This window comes from Salvelinus alpinus, chromosome 31 (assembly GCF_045679555.1).
Source record: "Salvelinus alpinus chromosome 31, SLU_Salpinus.1, whole genome shotgun sequence".
NCBI lineage: Eukaryota > Metazoa > Chordata > Actinopteri > Salmoniformes > Salmonidae > Salvelinus > Salvelinus alpinus.
Genome location: NC_092116.1, coordinates 9,754,763 through 9,778,214, shown reverse-complemented (window position 1 = coordinate 9,778,214; position 23,452 = coordinate 9,754,763). Strand labels below are relative to the sequence as shown.

General features: G+C 42.1%; 2 protein-coding genes across 2 annotated transcripts; both read right to left on the bottom strand.

Annotated features, from left to right (window-relative positions):
* Nucleotides 1-7,148: 7,148 nt before the first annotated feature.
* Nucleotides 7,149-8,764, bottom strand: LOC139561097 (histone H2A.Z). The gene is made up of 5 exons (XM_071377944.1): nucleotides 8,597-8,764; nucleotides 8,242-8,319; nucleotides 7,840-7,953; nucleotides 7,584-7,713; nucleotides 7,149-7,478 (listed from the first exon to the last, which is right to left on the bottom strand). Exons 1-5 carry the CDS (start codon nucleotides 8,597-8,599, stop codon nucleotides 7,417-7,419), a joined length of 387 nt encoding a protein of 128 aa, XP_071234045.1. The 5' UTR covers nucleotides 8,600-8,764; the 3' UTR covers nucleotides 7,149-7,416.
* Nucleotides 8,765-20,528: 11,764 nt separating this feature from the next.
* Nucleotides 20,529-23,202, bottom strand: LOC139561505 (DNA damage-inducible transcript 4-like protein). The gene is made up of 2 exons (XM_071378686.1): nucleotides 23,054-23,202; nucleotides 20,529-21,767 (listed from the first exon to the last, which is right to left on the bottom strand). The coding sequence occupies exons 1-2, from the start codon at nucleotides 23,142-23,144 to the stop codon at nucleotides 21,289-21,291; spliced, it is 570 nt and encodes a 189-aa protein (XP_071234787.1). The 5' UTR covers nucleotides 23,145-23,202; the 3' UTR covers nucleotides 20,529-21,288.
* Nucleotides 23,203-23,452: the final 250 nt, after the last annotated feature.

Genomic DNA, 23,452 nt, shown 5'->3' with positions numbered 1-23,452 from the left:
CACCTCCATCATTTTAGAGAATTTGGCAGTATGTCTAACCGGCCTCACAACCACAGACCCTATAAATAATGCATTTTATTTTGTGAAGTAGTTAATTGCATCAAACACATTTTCAGTCACCTTATCTGACGGACAAGTGGATAAACAGGTTAACGTCAAGCTCTGCATGTTTTTTTTCAATGTAGGCCTACATTGAGCACCACACATTGCCTGCTACTGTAGGCTGAATGATAAAACTGCTATTTCCATATTACAAATGTTATGGGATGCATTTTTCTCCATTTGTTTTTGATTGTAGGCCACTGGTAGGAAGTTGCACAGAATTTTCACAACTTTCAGGTTTGCGCTCAGCAGACATGAAATTTGCTCAGTGTCTGAAGGCCCATTGTCGTGCCATTCATCCACCGCCATCACCTCAGGTTTCAGCATGAAAATGCACAGCCCCGTGTCGCAAGGATCTGTACACAATTCCTGGAAGCTGAAAATGTCCCAATTCTTCCATGGCCTGCATACTCACCAGACATGTCACCCATTGAGCATGTTTGGGATGCTCTGGATCAACGTGTACAACAGTATGTTCCAGTTCCCACCAATATCCAGCAACTTTACACAGCTATTGAAGAGGAGTGGGACAACATTCCACAGGCCACAATCTACAGCCTGATCAACTCTATGCAAAGGAGATGTGTCGTGCTACATGAGGCAAATGGTGGTCACACCAGATACTGACAGGTTTTCTGATCCTCTCCCCCACCTTTTTTTTAAGGTATCTGTGACCAACAGTTGCATATGTGTTCGCAGTCATGTGTAATCCATAGATTAGGGACTAATTTATTTACTTCAATTGACTGATTTCCTTTATATGAACTGTAACTCTGTAAAATCTTTAAAATTGTTGCATTTATATTTTTGTTCAGTAAAAATCCTATCAACTGATTTCAGCCAGTGTATGGCTGTGGATTGACTGCCTTGTTTGAATAGAATGTTGGTATATTGGCAGTTAATTTGAATAATTCCATAAATTTTTCTAAAACTGTCTGACTAGCAAAAAAATAAACTGTGCATATAAATTCTTCAAATTAATTATTTCACACTATTTTATCACAGCACTGGCAAGCCATGGTTGACCATCTCCATGACCAAAATGGCTGATCTTTAACACATCTGAAAGTTCATGTCTAGTATTCTAATTCTATGTCAGAAACACCATTGCGTCGTCCGCGGCAACGACACCATCCGGCGACTAGATGATAATCCTGCGAGAGGGAGTGAGACGGTGGAGACGAGAGGAGGATGAAGAGAAGCATTACTCATTTGTGTCTGATTTCACTGGGATTCTAAAGGAGCGAGAGAAAGAGGGGAGAGGAGGGGGGGGTCTGCTTTGGGGATCCTGGATTAATTTAAGCCATTTCACAATGTCCAGCCACAGAAGAGAGAGGATGGAGGGAGGACGGAGGGATGAGGAAGCGAGGGATGGGTGAGGTGGAGGGGGGTTGAAACAGTTCAGTCAGGGCCAGCAACGGGACATCCTGTTGTAGCTTCCAAATACCATTTCCTCCAATAAAAAAAGAGAGGAAGGGTGAGGGGGGGCAGTGGGGGAGAGACCTCTGAAATAATCTCCCACAGTAGACACACAGAGACATTGATTGTCATCTTGGCATGAGGCCAAGTCTGGAGAGAAAGCTCCCTCCCTCCCGCTGCCCCTCTGGAAGGCAGTCAAAAAGCACCTAAAGGAAGTCATTAAAGCTGAAGGTTGATGAAAAGTCTCACCCCCCCCTCCCTCTGTCGTCCATCCCTCCGTCTCAGCCCCCCCGCCTTCCCTCCCTCTCTCCCCAAAGGCATGCTCCAGACTGTTCTCGACAAAGGACCCCTAAATGCTGACATCACAAAGAAAATTGTTCCTTTGCATCCACATGTTTACACTGGCTCTAGAGTTGCGTTCGGTGTGACAAGAAATGACTAACCATTTTTAGGATGATTACCTGTAGGTGTCCAATGAGAAGGCTCATTTGTGTTTTCTGTTTTACAAAGTGACTTACAGTTGGTTATTTGAGTTATGCATTGTGTGCTTTGGGCATGAAATCCATTTTTATGGATTGCATGACACATTTAAGAGTTGGACATGATATGAAAACAAAAAAAAAAATAGTTGAACCTAAGGAGCCACGTCAAAGGTAATTCCAGTATATACTTTTTATTTTCTGGGAGGAAATTGATAGTGAATGGCGACCACCGAAGCATCCCCGCCTCCCATTTGCCAAGAGATTTCATCCACCCAGACTAATCTGCCATTGTCATCAAATTTGCCCCCAGTGACAATAATTCAAAAGCATTTATCATATGCTTTAGCTTAGTTGTGTCCCGTCTCTTTTTCTCTGTGTGGCCAATCTTGTTGACCTTGCTGTCAGCTCTCCTGTAGAATTCTGGGTGGCAGCTCTGTCGCCCCGAAAGCGGCATACAAATTAGCTTTTCAAAAATCAGATCAAGTTATGTAAAGAACAAAAGCAAGCAGACATCAAAGAGGATGGGGAGAAGAGGGGAGCGCGGCAGGGGGTAGGGGGGATCCCCCTAGGTCTCCATACAGATGGGGACCAAGCGAGGGCCGCATAAAGGGTTCCCAAACGTCTGGGTCCCCAGACGCCCTGGGTTTGATTGTTGTTTTTATTCCCCCCCTCCCCTCCTGGCACCTCCCACCTTCTTCCAACCCCAGACCTTGCTCCATCCCTTCAAATGAGTCCAGCTTTTTTGGAACGAGTCCCAATCCTAGACCTGGTCTTTGATTTCGGTGGGGCTTGGCACTGTCTCTCTTTCTCTCTCTAGGAGGACCAGTGAGCCGTGACCCCTGGCAGCCCACCCCAGTCTGTGTGAGCTCGCAGACACTCTCCCTCACAAACACACATGTACACACACACACAATGCCCTGCCACAAAACCCCACAGGAAAGGAGGGAGAGACTAGACAAATCTATTGAACTCCAACTTTCAATGGAATCTTATCCTCTGAAAACAGATTACAGATCTTCTCTCTAATACTGCTGCATGTCTGTTCTGGTGAGTTGGATTTAGTGTGTAGTCTGCTGGTGGTACCAGGGAGACTGAAACCAGTAGAACCTGACCTGCTCAGCATTCAAATGCTACCAGCCAGCCACCTGCCACCAAACAGACCAAAGTGTTGAACATGAAAGAGGAAGAGAAAAACAAATCTTGAATTCAGTATGCCTGTTGACCGTCTTTCCCAACTGTTGTCAAACGACACATAGCTTTTTACTAACCGGTAAGCATAGCTCCCTCAAGATGTGTTGTGGAAGGAGATTTTATAATATGGTATTTATGCAGGCAAAAAAAATTCATGTGGAGAGTAAATATATTCAGCTTATGTGGCATTATTTTGTCAGTTATAAAATATTAACAATGACCTTTAACACCAGGATAAGTAGTCACAAACTGTAATGGCATAAGTAAGTTTAAACATTAACGGCCTAACATACAGTACATGTAAAAAATAAAATGAAAAAGGTTATTCAACTCTAATGCAAGTCTACTTAACCTATTCAATTACTGCTGTTTAAAAATGTAGAATATGTTGTATATACTATATAAATACATTCTATATAATATATAGTATCATTTAATATCAGTTCTTAAATACTGGATTGAAAGGTTCATAAGAGTTAAAAGGAAATCACTTTGTCTTGCACAGCAACATTTTCCTCCATTGTCAGTAGTAAATTCCCATCATCTCGTGATGACATGCTGATATGCATGTTCCATTAAAGCGTCATGAACCTGAAATACTCCCTGTCCCTCTCTGAAGGCCCAAGATGTGGGGGGATAGTTTCCAGCAGGGCGTAGGGAAACATACTGAGTGTGTCCCAAATGGCACCCTATTCCATATTTGGTGCACAATTTGTTATCAGAGCCCTATGGACCCTGGTGGAATGTAGTGCACCATATAGGGAATACAGTGCCATTTGGGAGGCAACCCAACTCTACAGCCTCAACTGCTTATTTTCTGCAAACTAATTGAAAACAAATGAACGCAGAGACCACTTTCTGTCTCCTCTTAATTGACTTAATGGTTCAGTACTGCGGTGTTGGCCCGGTTCTCGGTTTGTGAACTGTGTGGACTGGAATGGTCTTGATCGGGGAAAAGACTCATTAGCCAACAAGTTTTCATCACAGATACAAAATAAACAATCAATAGGCCAATCAGACGACAATTGAGGATTAGCTATTTAAAAGAGTACATATACTTTAATGTTCTTATAGCGGTCTAACGTTAACTTACCACAGTAAAATGCTTCTTACTCAGTGTAGGTGTAGTATGGGACTTGGTCTTCAATGACCCAGTGAGATTGTGAACTAACCTTTTGATCTGGCCATTTTATTCAACAGCAAATATGTAAAGCCAATCAGCCTGTCCTTCCTATTTCTGCCTCCACCAGCCTCCACTAGTAAGATTAGACAATCAACACCTCATCTATACCCTCACCAATCTCACCAGGCTGAATCATGGGGCCAACAGGCCATGCTGTCATGCCCACAGGCTGACAGACAGCTCTCCAACTCATACTCTTCTTATTTCTGCCTTGACAGAAGAAAATATATGATCATATCACTAGTGATTCCGGCAGTTTCCAGGCTGTCTGGCTTGCCCTTAAAGAAATGAGGGTGCCTGTCTGTGCTCATTGCTGTTAATGAATCAGTTGAAACTCTGGGACCTGGAGGATTGTAGGCAATCCTTCCTGAAGTGCAGGGTGCTGGAGGGCACACTGATGCGGCTATGAGAGGAGCTGCCATGCCATCAATGGCCCAGCAGGCAGGGTTGGGGAGTTTTTTTTGTAATCTGATATAAAAAAAAACTATAACTGTAATAATATTGTAATTAGATACATTGACACCTTGCTGTTTTCTCAATGACATTAAAGTCAGCATCGAAAAAGGTTTTGTTTGTTCCAGCTGAGCGAGTCTGACCACAAGTCAGAGACCACTATGATGACACACCAAATGTGTTTGATGGATCCTTTTTGTCTTCATTTACTGCCTCTTAAGGGGAAAGTAATCCAAAAGTAAAGGAAAGTAATCCGATTACGTTACTAAGTTTGTGTAAACCAAAAGTTACATTACATTTGACAGGTGACTAGTAACTAACTGATTACATTTAGAAAGTAACCTTACCAACCCTGCCAACAGGTGCAATGAGATGGACCCTACAAATGATCTCCTTGTTTGAGCATGTTCAAGTTAACCAAGTTTCTTATCAATCAAGAACAAAAAGAATGCCAATGGACATTGCTGTAACATCTCTCAAATTAGCCGGGTTTATTCATTAGTCAATATCGTAGCAACGAAAAGCAAGTTTCTATTGGACAAATCCAGGTAGGTCCCTCCCTGTTTCATTCAATTTGCTTCTGTTTGGTTCCTAGTAAATACAATCCAGGTTGGTGAAAGAGGTAGGTGGTCAATATGATTTAGTTTATATAGTTCTTGACATAGTTAGTGTATGGCAAGGTGCCACCATATATCTACAAACTGTATAATCCATTATGAAAAAGTCAAATTGGAACTTGAAATTGTGCATGTTTATAACCAATCTTTAACAATTATTAATAACCGTATTCCCTTCTGCCAACATATCTCCAAACAGTATCTCCTCAGGCGAGTAACTTGGTGAGAAATGTCGTCGGCACTCAAGCCAAAGCCTGCCTTTGTCATACCGCACACCTGTCTAGTTACCTCACTCCCGTCCCTGTCATAACCCACTGAAAATCTATTGTCATTAATAAAGTGTTACTCCTCAAAAAATGATTTCTTCTGACATCCCCCTCCCCCCTCAACTTGGGTGCCTTTGACTGAAAAGATACAGATAGGCCTACAGAACATTCAGGTGTTGGTAGATTCCATTTAACTTCATCAGCAATTCAAGAAGTGATCCTTTTTTTTTTTCAAACAAGTGTTCATTAATTAGATGCAAAAATCTCATGTCAGCCCGGATTTATTTATCATTTTAATTGTTGGACATAAAAGACCAGGAAATTAGCTCAAAGTTGTTTTTATTTTGGAAATCTGTTCCCACGCATAATAGACAAGTGATCGTAAATGTAACAAGGTTTGAAATGTTGTCAAATTTATCTGTTTGGGCTTCTTGCGGTCAATTTAAAATCTACAGATTTGTAATTATGTTCCGTCCCCCGACCATTCGCTCAAGAAAATAAAAATCGTCCCGCGGTTGAATGTTGGTAGGACTGTCACATACTCCATGGTGCAAGTGACCCCTTGTGGACAAAATAGAAGACATTGAGCTGAATTTACCTGAACCTATTCATCACTTAAACATTTACAATTAGAGATACACATCCACTGAGAAAACATGTAGATGTAGTTGGATGCAATGTTTCAAACTCAGAACAAAAGTGGTCTATGTAGACAGTGGCACAAATGTGCTGTCATTTTATTAGGGAGTCATGTTTAAAATAACCGAAAGACTAAAATCCCACTGACAAGTTTTATATTCACAGTGAAAGCTTCTTTTATGCATTTGCCACTCATAGCAATATTTCTGCTGTGTGAAGGCTCACCAAGAAAGTCTTTCCCGCATAGGTAGCTTCCTGATTATCTCTGATGCAGTGACAGGCTCCAACTGCCTGAAGCATGTCAATCGCGCACCCATACAATTTCTCCCTTAGGAACACCTGGAGAGGCTACATCAGGGTGAGAATAATGTCAGCTCGAGGGCCACATAAGGGTGAAAAATTCAGTGACGTGCTGCACAGACGGACCAATGTTTGTCAAAAGCAATTTGCAGGCCAGAAACAGAAGTTCAGAAACAAAGTATGTCTAATTTATAATGGTCCCATCAAGATTTAGACATTGAAGAGTGGCATGGGCTCAGATCCAAGCAGCCCATTGCCCACCAATGGGCTATGAAACTTTTACCTCAGGGAGGTGCACTTGAGCAAAAAACATGGCATTTGATGTCATTCTTGGTTGTGCCAGCACACAAAGGAGCTGGAAAAGTTTACATCCATGAAGTAAACATGCTTTGTGTTGTAATTATAGTATTTCCCTCGTTGCAAGTCAGGGACATGTAGTAGACTATACCAGATTTATAAGGCACAAATGTTCACTAAAAAACAAACAAGGAACAGATTCACAATACCGTGGCGCTTTATTCAAATACAACTTCAAACATGGAAATGCCACTGGTATGCCAAAATGTACACAATAAAAACAGCACACAACTGCAGTTGTATCGACAAAGCCAAAAATCAAAACCAGCTTCTCTGAAGCCACTTTTCCTCAGATGAGTAGATGCAAGTTCACACATTTAAAAAGTCCTAAAGTTCTACCAAGCAAAACATTGTTGAACCATTGAAGCAGAATGTCCTGAGATGACCCCATGCCACTGTTTGCAGGGTTATACAGTCTTTTGCTGTCCCTTCTTTCCAATCAGTGACTTATGGATATGAGGGATGACACCTGGAAGAGGGAAACAAACAATCAGTGGATTCAAACATGAAATATAAAACAGGGAAATGGTACAATAGCAATACCAGTGGGAAACAATACAACTGCTGCACTTACCACCACCAGCAATGGTTGCTTTGATGAGAGAATCCAACTCCTCATCGCCTCTAATGGCCAGTTGCAAGTGACGTGGAGTGATACGCTTGACCTTCAGATCCTTTGATGCGTTTCCTGCCAGCTCCAGAACCTGAAGTTCAAGAGCTTGCAGGTAAATATCACTGACTCGAGTGAACTGCGATTGCATACATGGTACTGTATGGTTTTGTGCCATAAACCGCAACAAGATGAAGTGAGTGTTCTGAACATGCGTTACCTCAGCAGTTAGGTATTCAAGAATAGCCGCGCTGTAGACAGCTGCAGTCGCGCCAACTCGACCATGGCTCGTTGTTCTGGATTTCAGATGTCTGTGAATACGACCCACGGGGAACTGAAAAACAGGGAGGGAAACGTTATATGCATTTATTTACCCAACTAGCCATCAGTAAGTTGCGAGTAAATTACACTGGTTTGCGCGACTCCCCACCCTACTTGGCAGTTTGTTAGCAGGTTACGAACATTTTGTAATCTTTAGAAAATGGCGTAGTTTTGAATGGTTAGATTCACCGCCACAATATTAGTTAGATGGTTAAATCGTTCGCAAATTAACATATTTAGCCTACATTACCACACGTTTATCATTGGCGCTAGCAAACAAGCAATGAATGAATGCACTCACCTGCAAACCCGCCCTCTGTGAGCGCGAAATGGCCTTTGTCTTAGTCTTCCCGGAGTCTTTTCCTGCCTTCCCACCAGCCTGAAATATACAGTTTTATGGTATGGGTTATTTTATGTATTAAACCATTGCTGAAAGACAGCAGTGTGTGTAATTAGCCTGTTTATTCTACAGTGCGTGTTGGGGTTTTGATTATAACCAGCCAATGCCAAGGGATTCAAATTGCTAATGTCAGCTAACTAGCCAACGTTAGCTAAAGAATATTACCTTTGCTAGCTAACACAAATACGTGCTAATTCTCACGGTAAACCCGTTGAATAAAGTGATGGATTTAGTATCGAAGAGTAAAAAAAAATACCATTTTATATGATGTCCTGGCTATTTGCAGCTGCACAGATCCTCAGCGAGCACTTGTCTAGTTTGAACAACTAGTTCCGCATCAGATTGCCATGCATTTATGAAGGGGAGCTTGATCCGGGACTTTGCATGGAGGAAGTCAGCCAATCAACTCTCGAATTCATTTTTTGGCATAGCGTTTAACCAATCACAATGCAAAAGTGCTCACTGTGCGGGAAAATGTGACACGTCATTTCTCACTGGACGTTGGATAATGTCGTTTCTATTTTATTCTCAATTTATGTTATTATAATAATCATAATAATTTCATGAGCAAAAAACAAACAGGCAATAGATCATGACAGGTCAACCAATAAAGGCCAAGTCTTTGAAAGTTACAACTTGTTCTTCTTCTTCGGTGAGGTTTTATCGCGGTTGGCATCCAATATGTTGCATTATCGCCCCCAACTGAACTATCAGACGCCACCTCCACAACCACAGTCTCTTTGGAAGGTTTGCCAGAAGAAAGCCCTTAATGACCCCAAGACACAGCTTGGAGTGCTTGGAGTTTGCCAAACGTCATTTAAATTATGATTGGAAGAAGGTGCTCTGGTCAGATGAGACCAAAATTGAACATTTTGGTCAGATACAGCATCGGCATGATTGGCGTCGATAAGGTAGATGCATACAAGGAGAGGCACCTCATACTCACGGGGAAATATGGTGGTGGGTCAGTGATGTTTTGGGGCTGTTTTAATTCCAGAGGTCCATAGGCACTGGTTAAGATTGATGGCATAATGAATTCCACCAAGTACCAGGCAATTTTGGCTGACAATCTGGTTGCCTCTGCCAGAAGGCTGGCACTTGGCCGTATGTGGACTTTCCAACAAAACAATGACCCAAAACATACCTCAAGATCCACACAGAAATGGTTCTGGGACAACAAAATCGATGTTCTGCCATGGCCATCTCGGTCGCCGGACCTCAATCCAATCGAAAACCTGTGGGCTGAGTTGAAGAGGACAGTTGATAAGCACAAACCCAGTAATGTGAAGGATCTTGAAAGGATCTGCATAGAAGAATGGTCCAAAATCCCTCCAAATGTGTTTCTTAACCTTGTCAAACATTACAGGAAAAGACCATGCTGTTATCCTTGCCAGAGGTGGTTGCACTAAGTACTAAATGAAGAGTGCCAATAATTATGAAACCTTGATTTTGGTGAAATGTATTTTGTATTAAATAATTGTATGATTTTGGTGGGTTCCATTGAAACATGAATAAAGTACAGTATTTCACACATGTTGGTATTTTGAGTTTTTCTCCATAATTATATTGTTTATATTTTTAAAGTATTGTTTGTGCATTGCCAGTCAGGAGTGCCAATAATTTTGGAGCCCACTGTATATACTAACATTACTTTGTCAGGTAAAGACTCCGAATCAAAGCTCAAAAGAACAGACAGTGTCACCTCTGTTTTAAAAGCGGCATCCTCCGAAAATGGAGAGGTTAATTTGAAATTAGCAAACTTTATAGAGAATTACATAACATCTGTTTCTTCTGTGTGTGGACCTCACAATTTTATTGAAATTAAATAGCTACAAATGTTTTATTCATAATTAACCAAATATCTGCATGTTCAAGTTTCTTCAAATGAATGTAGTGTGAAAAATGGCATTATGAAACAAAAATGGGATTATGATTCCGTGATATTCAATTGATTCCTTGAGGGAAAAAAGCACGATTAATTACCATACAGACAGTCAACTGAAATAGGGCAACTGAGAGGATAACGGTCTACAGAGGGCTACATGATATCCATTTAAATACCAATTTCTCAACAATGCATATCTCAAATAAAGGGAATGTTTATGGCAAAAGATCCCCTCCTTTCTATGAACAACTAGACCATTGGCAAGTTGAATGTAGGGTTTGGGGTTAAAATTGTGTTAGTAGCTAAGCCTAAAATAGGTTAAGCTGATTTACTAGATCTCTTTGCTGATATCTACTTTACTGAGGAAAAATGTACTTACTATGACTGTGAAATGTGGTTAGCCCACCTAGCTATCTTAAGATGAATACACAAACTGTAAGTCGCTCTGGATAAGAGCATCTGCGAAATGACTAAAATGTAATGTAAATGAAGTTATGGTATACTAATAGAGATACCTAAAGTTTCTCATGCACTCTCCAACGATCAAGCATTCAACCATTCCTCCGACCATTGTAATGCAGTAATGCACCAATGTCCTAGGCGCATACACTTCAAATAAGCCACTGGTTGTGACAGACAGGGGAGGGGGTTGGGACTATTGAGAACTGCCTGCACACCTCTGAACAGGGTTTGAATAGCTACCTATTGTGCACCCTAACCACATAATGGCTCTGATGCCAATTGCTGCCATCGTTAGGTAAGGAAGGTATTGTGTAGCAATGGCCAAACCCATCCATTCAACCATCAGCCTGTTTATTTCTGTTAGGCAAAAGCTCTCTGACCTGGCTCCATTGGGTCTGTGCAGCAAAGTGCCCGGGCACACTGAGTTCCCTCTGGAAGGAAGGAAAGTGGACCCACTCCTTCCATGAAGCCAGTCTTGCCAACATTGGTAAAATGCATAAACTTAAGACATGGTGGAATACCTGTTTTGGTGAAATAAGCAATCTTGAAACGTTGTAAAAAAAAACTGTGGCACAGCAACGTTGTTTATAAGGGAACACAAATTACTTTCCATGTAACAATCAGTTAATATATCAGGGGGAATAGGTTTTGTCGTGCCCTCTTCACGTCGGTTTTGGTGTGCTTGGACCATGTTAGTTTGTTGGACACCAAGGGAACTCGAAGCTCTCAACCTGCTCCACTACAGCCCCGTCGATGAGAATGGGGGGCGTGCTCGGTCCTCCTTTTCCTGTAGTCCACAATCATCTCCTTTGTCTTGATCACGTTGAGGGAGAGGTTGTTGTCCTTGCGCCACACGGTCAGGTCTCTGACCTCCTCGCTATAGGCTGTCTCATCGTTGTCTGTGATCAGGCCTACCACTGTTGTGTCATCAGCAAACTTAATGATGATGTTGGAGTCGTGCCTGGCCGTGCAGTCATGAGTGAACAGTAAGTACAGGAGGGGACTGAGCACGCACCCCTGAGGGGCCCACGTGTTGAGGATCAGAGTGGCAGGTGTGTTGTTACCTACCCTTACCACCTGGGGGGCGGTCCGTCAGGAAGTCCAGGATCCAGTTCCAGAGGTGTTTAGTCCCAGGGTCCTTAGCTTAGTGATGAGCTTTGAGGGCACTATGGTTTTGAACGCTGAGCTGTAGTCAATGAATAGCATTCTTACATAGGTGTTCCTTTTGTTCAGGTGGGAAAGGGCAGTGTGGAGTGCAATATAGATTGCATCATCTGTGGATCTGTTGCAAATTGGAGTGGGTCTAGGGTTTCTGGGATAATGGTGTTGATGTGAGACATGGCCAGTATTTCAAAGCATTTCATGGCTACAAATGTGAGTGTTACGGGTCTGTAGTCATTTAGGCATTTAGTGTTCTTGGGCACAGGGACTATGGCGGTCTGCTTGAAACATGTTGGTATTACTGACTCAGATAGGGAGAGGTTTAAAATGTCAGTGAAGATACTTGCCAGTTGGTCAGCGCATGCTTGGAGTACACTTCTTGATAGTCTGTCTGGCCCAGTAGCCTTGTGAATGTTGACCTGTTTAAAGGTCTTACTCACATCAGCTGCAGAGAGCGTGATCACACAGTCGTCCGGAACAGCTGATGCTTCATGCATGTTTCAGTGTTACTTGCCTCGAAGCGAGCATAGAAGTTATTTAGCTCATCTGGTAGACTTGTGTCACTGGGCAGCTCTCGGCTGTGCTTCCCTTTGTAGTCTGTAATAGTTTGTCAGCCCTGCCACATCCGACGAGTGTCGGAGCCGGTGTAATACGATTCAATCTTAGTCCTGTATTGACAATTTTCCTGTTTGATGATTCGTCGGAGGGCATAGCGGGATTTCTTATAAGCTTCCCGGTTAGAGTCCCGCTCCTTGAAAGCGGCAGCTCTACCCTTTAGGTCAGTGCGAATGTTGCCTGCAATCCATGGCTTCTGGTTGGGTTTGTACGTACAGTCTCCGTGGGCACGACGTCCTCGATGCACTTATTGATGAAGCCAGTGTCTGATGTGGTGTACTCCACCAATGCCATCGGAAGAATCCCGGAACATATTCCAGTCTGTGCTAGCAAAACAGTCCTGTAGTTAAGCATCTGCTTCATCTGACCACTTTTTTTCCTTCACTTTTTTAACCAACAGTGCAGATCAAGAAAGAGTTAAGAAAATATTTTACAAATAAACTAAAGTAAAAAATTATAAAAAGTAACAGAATAAAATAACAATAATGAGGCTATATACAGGGGGTACTGGTACCAAGTCTATGTGTGGGGGTACAGGTTAGTCGAGGTAATTTGTACATGTAGGTAGGGGCGAAGTGACTATGCATAGATTTCAACTGCTGATTGCTGCTTTAAGCATTTGGTTTCATTTTTACAGATATTTGTCCAGATAATTTGTGTGTATTTCATTGTGTATTGCTTGTTAGGGTAACATTTTGTATTTCAGGCATGTCATTTCCCCCATTCAATTGAATAGTAATATTGCCATTCCCCCACAAGATGGCAGTATGAATAACATTTTATTTTCCTGTCAAATCGCCAATTGGCAACTCATCCCTTAAGGGATTAATTGACACATAGACCAACATTACAATAATTCACTATGGTAATTAAATGATCATTCTTCAGTATGTTAATAGTGCTTCCTGCATTGGTGAGAAGGACCTTTACTCTTTGTCTTTACTATCAATAAGAATAGAATGCTTTGGGCGCCCTCATATAGTTTGTCATTACTGTCAATGGGAGGAGAATGCTTTTGGCGCCCTCATATAGTTTGCCTTTACTATCAGTAAGAAGAGAATGCTTTGGGCGCCCTCATATAGTTTGACTTTACTGTCAATGGGAGGAGAATGTTTATGGCCCTTACAGCTACACAGAAAAAAGAAATGCAACTTGCAACCATTTCAAAGATTTTACAGTTACATATAAGGAAATTAGTCAATTTAAATGAATAAATTAAGCCCTAATTTATGGATTTTACATGACTGGGAATACAGATATGCATCTGTTGATCACAGGTACCTAAAAAAAAAAGGTAGAGGCGTGGATCATAAAACCAGTCAGTATCTGGTGTGACCACCAGTTTCCTCATGCAGCGTGACACATCCACTTCGCATAGAGTTGATCTGCCCAGTACAGTTGAAACCGGGATTCATCCATGAAGAGCACTCTTCTCCAGCGTGCCAGTGGCCATCGAAGGTGAGAATTTGCCCACTGAAGTCGGTTATGACACAGAACGGCGGTCAGGTCAAGACCTTGGTGAGGACAACGAGCACACAGATGAGCTTGCCTGAGATGGTTTCTTACAGTGTGTGCAGAAATCTTTGGTTGTGCAAACCCACAGTTTCATCAGCTGTCTGGGTGGCTGATCTCAGACAACCCCGCAGGTGAAAAAGCCTGATGTGGAGGTCCTGGACTGGTGTGGTTACACGTGGTCTGCAGTTGTGAGGCGGGTTGGATGTACTGCCAAATTCTCTATAGAGAAATTAACATTTGATTCTTTGGCAACAGTTCTGGTGGACATTCAAGCAGTCCACATGCCAATTGCACGCTCCCTCAAAACTTGAGAAATCTGTGGCATTGTGTAGTTTGACAAAACTGCATATTTTAGAGTGGCCATTTTTTAGAGTCCCTAGCACAAGGTGCACCTGTGTAATGATAATCTTGTTTAATCAGCTTCTTGATATGCTACACCTGTCAGGTGGATGGATTATCTTGGCCAACGAGAAATGCTCACTAACAGGGGTGTAAACAAATTTGTTCTCAGAATTTGGGAGAAATAAGCTTCTTGTGCGTATGGAAAATATCTGGGATTTTTTACTTTAACTCATGAAACATGGGACCAACACTTTACATGTTGCATTTATATTTTGGTTCAGTGTAGTTTCTGTTCCAGTACAGCACTTATAGTTGAAATGCTTTTAGTTGAAAGGTATAGTTGAAATGCTTTGTTGCAAACCCAATTCTGGATTTGAGATGTTTTTTTCTTCAGTTATGGCTTCCTTCTTGCCTCTCTGTCACGTATGCAGTTCTGTAGTGACTGGGATATTGTTGACCCATGGACAGTTTCCTCCCATCCAAACCTTTGACCTTTCAAAACATCCTGACCCATCTACCCACTTGTTTTGTAGTTTTCAGGTTGTACATTTTTTTTTGCAGACATAGAGGAATGATTAAACATTCTTTTTTATATGGCACTAATGCAGTATGGGGTCAGGAAGACCTAGATTCAGGGCCCCATTTTTGCAACACAGAAAAGTAGCATCAGTGTCAAAAGAGGCCGTATTACTCAAAATGTTGCATTTATCAAAAGACCTTCGATGGTGTCCAAGAGAGGCTGATGATTGAAAATGAAACAGTGCAGATACAGAGTATTTGAAGTCCATTTTGACAAAGCACAGCTTTTTTGGCACTGTCAAAATGTATACCATAGTCAGCTCGCATCATCTTCAAGACCCTGGTGCTTGCCTATGGAGCAGCCAGGGGAATTGCACCTCCTTACCTTCAGGCTGTGCATAAACAACATCCCAACCCGAGCACTTCGTTCCGCCATCTTTGGTCTCTTGGCCCTCCCACCCCTACGGGAGGGCAGCTCCCTCTCAGCCCAGTCAAAGTTTTTCTCTGTCCTGGTGTAACAGTATAGCTTCCGTCCCTCTCCTCGCCCCAACCTGGGCTCGAACCAGGGACCCTCTGCACACATCAACCACAGTCACTCACGAAGCATCGTTACCCATCGCGCCACAAAAGCCGCAGCCCTTGCAGAGCAAGGGGAACCACTACTACAAGGTCTCAGAGCAAGTGACGTCACCGATTGAAAGGCTATTAGCACGCACGCACCACCGCTAACTAGCTAGCCATTTCACATCCGTTACACTGGCACCCGAGTGGTGGAACAAGCTTCCCCCTAAAGTCAGGACAGTGGAGTCCCTGTCCATCTTTCGAAAATGTCTGAAATGTACTTGATATACGATTGTGATGTGTTATTGTTTCACCTAGCTATCATAAGACAAATGCAGTAATTGTAAGTCGCTCTGGATAAGAGCGTCTGCTAAATGACAAAAATGTACACTACATGACCAAAAGTATGTGGAGACCTGCTCGTCGCACATGTCATTCTAAAATCATGGGCATTAAAATGGAGTTGGTCCCCCCTTTGCTGCTATTACAGCCTCCACTCCTCTGGGAAGGCTTTCCACTAGATGTTGGAACATTGCTGAGGAGACTTGGTTACATTCAGCCACAAGAGCATTAGTGAGGCTGAGCACTGATGTTGGGCGATTAGGCCTGGCTCACAGTCAGCGTTCCAATTCATCCCAAAGGTGTTCGATGGAGTTGAGGTCAGGGCCCTGTTCAGGCCAGTCAAGTTCTTCCACACCAACCTCGACAAACCATTTCTGTATGGACCTCGCTTTGTGCAAGGGGGAATTGTCATGCTGAATCAGGAAAGGGCCTTCCCCAAACTGTTGCCACAAAGTTGGAAGCATAGAATCATCTAGAATGTCATTGTATACTGTAGCGTTAAGATTTACAAACTTTACCGTTGGCACTATGCATTGGGGCAGGTAGCGTTCTTCTGGAATCCACCAAATGTAGATTTGTCCGTCGGACTGCCGGATGGTGAAGCGTGAGTCATCACTCCAGAGAACTCATTTCCACTGCTCCAGAGTCCAATGGCGGCAAGTTTTACACCACTCCAGCCGAAGCTTGGCATTGCGCATGGAAACCCATTTCATGAAGCTCCCGACGAATAGTTATTGTGCTGACGTTGCTTCCAGAGCCAGTTTGGAACTGAGTAGTGAGTGTTGCAACTGAGGACAGACTATTTTTACGCGCTACGTGCTTCAGCGGTCTCGTTCTGTGAGCTGTGTGGCCTACCACTTTGCGACTGAGCCGTTGTTGCTCCTCGATGTTTCCACTTCACAATAACGGCAGTTCTAGCAGGGCAGAAATTTGAAGAACTGACCTGTTGGAAAGGTGGCATCCTATGACGGTTCCACGTTGAAAGTCACTGAGCTCTTCAGTAAGCCCATTCTACTGCCAATGTTTGTCTATGGAGTTTGCATGGCTGTGTGCTTGATTTTATATACAGTTGAAGTCGGAAGTTTACATACACTTAGGTTGGAGTCATTAAAACTCGTTTTTCAATCACTTCACAAATTTCTTGTTAACAAACTATAGTTTTACCCAACTTATTGTGGGAAGCTTGTGGAAGGCTACCTGAAACGTTTGACCCAAGTTAAGCAATTTAAAGGCAATGCTACTAAATACTAATTGAGTGTGTGTACATTTCTGACCCACTGGGAATGTGATGAAAGAAAAAAAAGCTGAAATAAATCATTCTCTGTGCTATTATTCTGACATTTCACATTCTTAATGGTGATCCTAACTGACCTAAGACAGGGCTATTTTTACTAAGATGAAATTTCAGGAATTGTGAAAAACTGAGTTTAAATGTATTTGGCTGAGGTGTGTGTAAACTTCCGTCTTCAACTGTACCTGTCTGCAACGGGTGTGGCTGAAATAGCCGAATCCACTAATTTGAAGGGTTGTCCACATACTTATATATATTTAGTGCAAATGTAAAATGTCTTCTCTTGCTGCTTAGTGACAATAATGCCTTTAAAGCAACCAATATACATCGGCACTCAGTTACTTCGGAATGGTGGACTTGGAGATAAATTTAGCTCTATAATTGACCTTGTGGCCTCCAAGCGCAGGCATTTCAGGAAAGTTATAAGTTCAGAGGCAGAGGCGTTATGCAGTGCATGACATGCAAAACATTTTTGAACTCATGGTCAAATCTGATATCTTTAAATACAATATCTTTCTAAATGAGGACCTTACAAATCGATAAAACTTAGTGTAGTTGCAATGGGCATGACCCAGTTCAGAGGCAATTACGCAACTAACATCTTCAATCGAAAGAGCAAATCAATAGAACAGAGAAAGAGAACTAGTGCCTAAGTGCATTCTCATTCTATCACCAGTCTCTTGATAACGGGCCCAATTGAATGGCTTCCCAGCAGGGAGATGTGACTTTGAACACGTGCCAAGCTCTTAATCTATTTTGGTGCTTTTGGAAAATGTTAAACTGTCTGAAGGTTACAAAGGCCAGATTTAGAAAATGTGTGATAAAAAGCAGTCTAGCATTAAGAAGAATGGGAAGGTGTGCCTGCACAAGAGGGTTAAAATGTTCTACTATCCAGAATATGAGGAAATGCTTTCAAGTAATGCAGTCAAGGATATGCAGGTGTCCTTTACAGGGTAAAATCTTGGTGTTAGTTGTATCATGCCTCTAACAAGGGACTATCCCTTTAAGTATATTGCGTTACCACTTGAATCTCATATATGTGGTATATCGTGCTTTCCTGAAGTGAAGTAAACATGTATCTGTTGAAAGCTCAAAGGTAATCATCATATTCACTTAGTAGACACTTTGTAGAATACTTAGAAACATTCTACATAATGGAAATGTACAAGGACACATTGCTAATGTTTTGTATGAATGTGCGTAGGAGTTTGGTTATTTTTAGATGCAACTTATTTGATGCACTTGGGTCTTGGCAGCAGTGGCATACAGTGGCGCTGCGCTGGCAGGGATCATCCTCGCCGAGGTGACTTTGGGTCGAAGGGCAGCCTACTTTCAGCATTCCAGAAAAGGTCAACAGAGAGACAACGCCCCCCTTGGGATGTGCCAGAAAAACGAATGGTCACAAGACAACGGCTTATTGTAGGGATGGATTAATTAGGTTAACTCGTACATATTCGGATCAGTACTTTCTGCAAAAGGTCAGCGATTGGCCAATACAGGCTACATAACCAGGTGTCAATGTCCAAGCCAAGACCCCCCCCACCCCCTCTCTCCCCAATGAAGAACGATCAACATCACCAGATGTAATTCCAATTTAGTTGGCAAGTGCACCTATTGGCCTACTGGGGGAAGTAACATTTAGAAGGGTGAATAGGCATACTGTATAGTCAATGTTGGTTAGCCAAGGCCTCAGAAGTGGGAAGAGTACCTAAAATATTGGTTTATTAATACTTGGTTGACAAAACTTTGTTTGTGCTATGGGGAATGCATTATCTGGAAAAAAAAAAAAAAAAAAATGTCAAAATCCACCCAGACTAATACAAAACAAATCTCTCTTAGGCACTGATCTCAGAGGTTTGAAATATAATTCAGCCTCTGCTTACGTTGTAAACATGTAGCTCCTCTAATTATTGTACTTGAAACGTAATATGTCTGACATTGTGTGTTGTTTAAAGGTTCCCTTATATTGGTGGTGTGGTATGTTGAAGAACTGACAGTAAACTTTACTGTCTAGAAAGTACATGCCATTCATTAGATTGAGTAAGAGTTACGAAGTATTTACATTTACATATGGCCAATAAACTTAAAACTAGATAGTTTGCAGTCTAGTCGGTGCATTTCTGTCATATCGAATTAAGCAGCTGTTTAGGAATAACTTTACAACTCTGTACAATTTCAGACAGTAACACATACCAGCGCAATAGGCAATTGTTTACCTCCATATTCTATCATTAATCTGGAGGCAGTATTCTGAACTGCTTTGAAGCTGAGGTGTTGTAGGGTGTTTGGGGTTGTGTGTTGTGAGCTGTGTATAGTGTTTGGGGCTGTGCCTCTTTGCTTGACATCATGGGGAAATCAAAAGAAATCAGCCAAGACCTTAGAAAAAAAATTGTAGACCTCCACAAGTCTGGTTTATCCTTGGGAGCAATTTCCAAACGCCTGAAGGTACCACGTTCATCTGTACTAACAATAGTACGCAAGTATAAACACCGTAAACTTCCGACTTCAACTGTATATACAGGATTTGGCCCTGATAGTTGAAGTTCCGTCTAGGAAATGGAAATCTATAGATGTTTGCACCACTGTAGTGGCCTGGGAGTGCCTGGTTCTGTACAATGTAGGCTCATGTAGATACTTACAGCTGAAGATTTCTGTTGACTCGAGGGAATCACACATTTAACATGTTCCTTACACAACACTACACTTAGTGTAACATTCAGTAAACGAATGGAGTCACTCATCCAAGCAATCACTAGCTGACATACAAAAGTCTTGACACAAGCATGTGAAGGACAGTTAGCCAGGAACTACTGGATATGGGTTAATTATCCCATAGACACATTGCAAGTGTGTCACCCTATTGCTTTTGCATTGTGTGTGCTCACTTGCATTTAGTGGAAGGCCTGATGCATGGTGTAAGTGGTTGCTCTCATTTATCGAATACACTGGGGGAAAAAAATACTGTTCGCAATGCATGGCTCAAAATGTAGATTTCTTTTATTTTTATAAAGCTTTTGATATCAAGATTTCTACAGGTTGGGATTATGTTAGGGGTGCATGTTGCCCAATGTATATTGTGTCACATTACAGGTCACCAATAAGAATTTGATCATAAGATAGTCCAACTGCTATAACTTTGCAATAGGTGTCTTACTGTAGTGGGGAAAATAGGACATACTGAAAAGAAATATAAATGCGACATGTAAAGTTTTGGCACCATGTCTCATGAGCTGAGTGATCACAAATGTTCTACACACATCTTATTTCCCTCAACTTTTGAGCACAAATTTGTTTACATCCTTGTTAGTAAGCACTACCCCAGGCTCATTCATGGCACCAGAACATGCATTACAGCTGGCTTGGTGACAGATTATCCAACATCCTGTACAAAAGTTACAATTGAATTATTTCTTTGGAAATTTTTAATGGCAACCAACTTCAGGAGTGTAGGGCATGAACAGATTGAACACATTAAATAACACAAGTGACTCAAGGTAGGTTTAAAATGTTTAATTGTCAAAAAGACATTGCCACTGCCTTTAACAGGATTCTCAACAAAACAAATCTTAAATTACTTAAACAGCCATCAATTGAGAAAGGTATAAAAAGAACAAGCCCTGAAGAACCCCCGTGGAGCTAGGATCTAACAAGTGCAAGAAAAAAAACATTTAGATTATTCTTCAACATTATCTAAGTGGCAGTTTAAGGCATCCGTCAAGGTTGGAGCCCCGTCAATGAGCAGCATGTTCACAAGGACAAACATTCAATGGCTCGCTAACAAACACTTACATACCCTCAATTCAGCATTGAACAACTACATTATGGCCCCCCAAACTTTTCCAAGTCCTGTTCCTATAGCCTCTAGGTGGGTTTACTTTGCTGCACAGCAGTGGACAAATCTGGAAACAAACGGATTGGCAAAGTTTGTTCAAATATTGTGAAGTAAAAAAATATATAATTATGCTAATCTTGTTCAGGCATTAGACAATCCATTACAGTAACCAAGACTTGTCAGTCCATTTTGAATAATCAGTTGTAGAAACCTGGACATTGGAACAGACAGGCTGGACAACAGTAACCTTTGTACAGGACAACTCATTCACATAAACTGTATTTATACAAAAACATGTAGAAAATAAGACCCTCCAGGAGAGATCTTAACATTCAGATATTCAAGTGTAGAAAAGCATTGTACATGCCACCCCAAAGACATCTGACTGAACCATTGTGTCCCACCTTCCTCAATTCCCCCTTCTCAGTACTCTTCTACCACGGTACCAGCCAAGGAGTAGAGCTTCTTCTTGATGAGCCGGAAGCCAGGGCTGAGTTTGAGCGCATGCCTGAAGCCTGGAGTGAAACAGGCACCAATGTGCAGGAAGTCCCTGAGACTGGGCCAGGCGCTACAGTCCTGCTTGAACACCAGCGTCAGCTCGAAGGTGGGCACCACGTCTGCATTGTACACGATGCGCTCCAGCTGCTTACAGCACTGTTCCTGCTCCAGGTGCACGTAGAGTACACAGCCGCGTAGGCCGCACGGCTCACCCGACGACAAGCGCAGTACATCGCGTGCTATCCTCAGAGTCAGCTTCTCAGGGACCAGCACCTTAGAGCAACGCATCGTGGACTTCTTGGCCCGTGACAGGCAGTTCTCAAACATCTTGGCCAACTGCTGACACATCCTGTCCTCAGACACCTCCACGTTCAGGTGGGGCTCAGCCAAACAGGAATCCAGCTCTGACAGAACACAAAGACAATAGTTGAGTGATGTTTTAAAGACAAAGTAAAAGTGCAGACTATGGGCCTCAGTCAAATACAAGAACATTTGATAAAGTTAGGCGTGTAACTTAAGGGGGAGACATGGACGCCCCCCCCCCCCAGTATTGGACTGGACAATTTGACCCAGTCAATAATATACCATGAGGAATTTGATGATTGAAAATTCCCACCGTGACATTGCACAGCAGTAGGCTGGTTTCTTTCTCCTTTATACATCAATATGGACGTGAAACCAGGTACTGGTGTTTGTATACTGTTTCTTGAGTAAGTGGTGTTCTTATATCATATTTGTGCAACAGTAGCAGTTTGTTCAATTGGCTAAGGGGCATAGACTGTTTCCCCATGACTGAAAGTTTGGGACAGTGATAGCTAATAATTAACACAAATAGAGATGGGCAACCCCATGAGTCTGACCATTTATTTTTAACCACAATGCTGAATCAGTTGGGCTACAGATAATCATTCTTATTGCTAACACACCAGCCTGATAATATGGACCAATTTGTCAGGCTCATTTGAGGGGGAAATTATATTTTAATGGTGTCACCATTTGATTTCCATACATTGGAGTCACCAGGGCTGCATTCAGTATGAAATGACAAACAAAAAATGCAACAAAATGTTGTTTTCGCCTGCTTAGACATTGCCAGGTCTTAACACCAGGATTGGCATTTGACCCATCAGCTAACCACATTGTTTAGTAATCGGTCAGTCGATGACAGTCTTGGCAGATGTGGCACAAAGGCCTCCCAAAGTGTCATGTCCTCTTCACTGCCAGAATCCACTGGATAGCCTAACCACAATGCTTATTGGCTTTCACCCATCCAATCAGGTCAGTGAGAAGGAAATGAGACTTGAGACAGAGTCACGGTGCATGGACTTGTCAACATAACACCTTGTCTGCACTCAATCTTTATAATTGTCAGGTGAGGTATGTGAACACTCGATTTCAATGTTTCATAGAAGTTAACATTTTAACTACAGTGCAAGAGTCATTATGCAGTCTGTGCATTCAAATCTCACATTGATACATGCCAACAACTTTTTGAAGAAACGGAGTCCTGTTGGCCAGCATATGATAAAATATGACTTCATCTTTTGACTTCACCATCCCCTTCCATTCTTTCCTGCAACTACGCACCAATATTGGAGTAAACAAGCGCTGAATGAATGGATTGGAGAATTTAGAAATGCCCAGCTGCAATATGCCCACATACATTGGAGAAAGAGCTCAAAACGCTTACCATTTTCAATACAAGTCAAGTCGTATCTACGGTCAATCAATTCTGATATGCATTCCGGGTTTTTACTCTTCAGTTTGCTTGTAGCAACCATGGCGACAACCCTTTAGTTCCTCTTTAAAAGTGCTGTAAAAAATAAGGTACATTTTATTACAATAATTCACAAGCCAACTTCGCATAGCACACACTTTGATAGCTAGCAAGCATTCGCCAATTTATCAACACAAAGCTTATAAATGTTCCATGTAGGCCAATTTGTACATGTAGGTAGGGGCGAAGTGACTATGCATAGATTTCAACTGCTGATTGCTGCTTTAAGCATTTGGTTTCATTTTTACAGATATTTGTCCAGATATTTTGTGTGTATTTCATTGTGTATTGCTTGTTAGGGTAACATTTTGT

Bases quoted from the DNA above. Each gene is read 5' to 3' on its own strand.
- LOC139561097 (XM_071377944.1), bottom strand. The intron at 7,954-8,241 runs GTGAGTGCATTC...CCTGTTTTTCAG, and splicing joins CACAGAGGGCGGGTTTGCAG to TTCCCCGTGGGTCGTATTCA. The intron at 7,714-7,839 runs GTAACGCATGTT...CTTGAACTTCAG, and splicing joins TTGAATACCTAACTGCTGAG to GTTCTGGAGCTGGCAGGAAA.
- LOC139561505 (XM_071378686.1), bottom strand. From the start codon at position 23,144: ATGGTTGCTACAAGCAAACTGAAGAGTAAAAACCCGGAATGCATATCA. The intron at 21,768-23,053 runs GTAAGCGTTTTG...GTGTTCTGTCAG, and splicing joins CTTGACTTGTATTGAAAATG to AGCTGGATTCCTGTTTGGCT.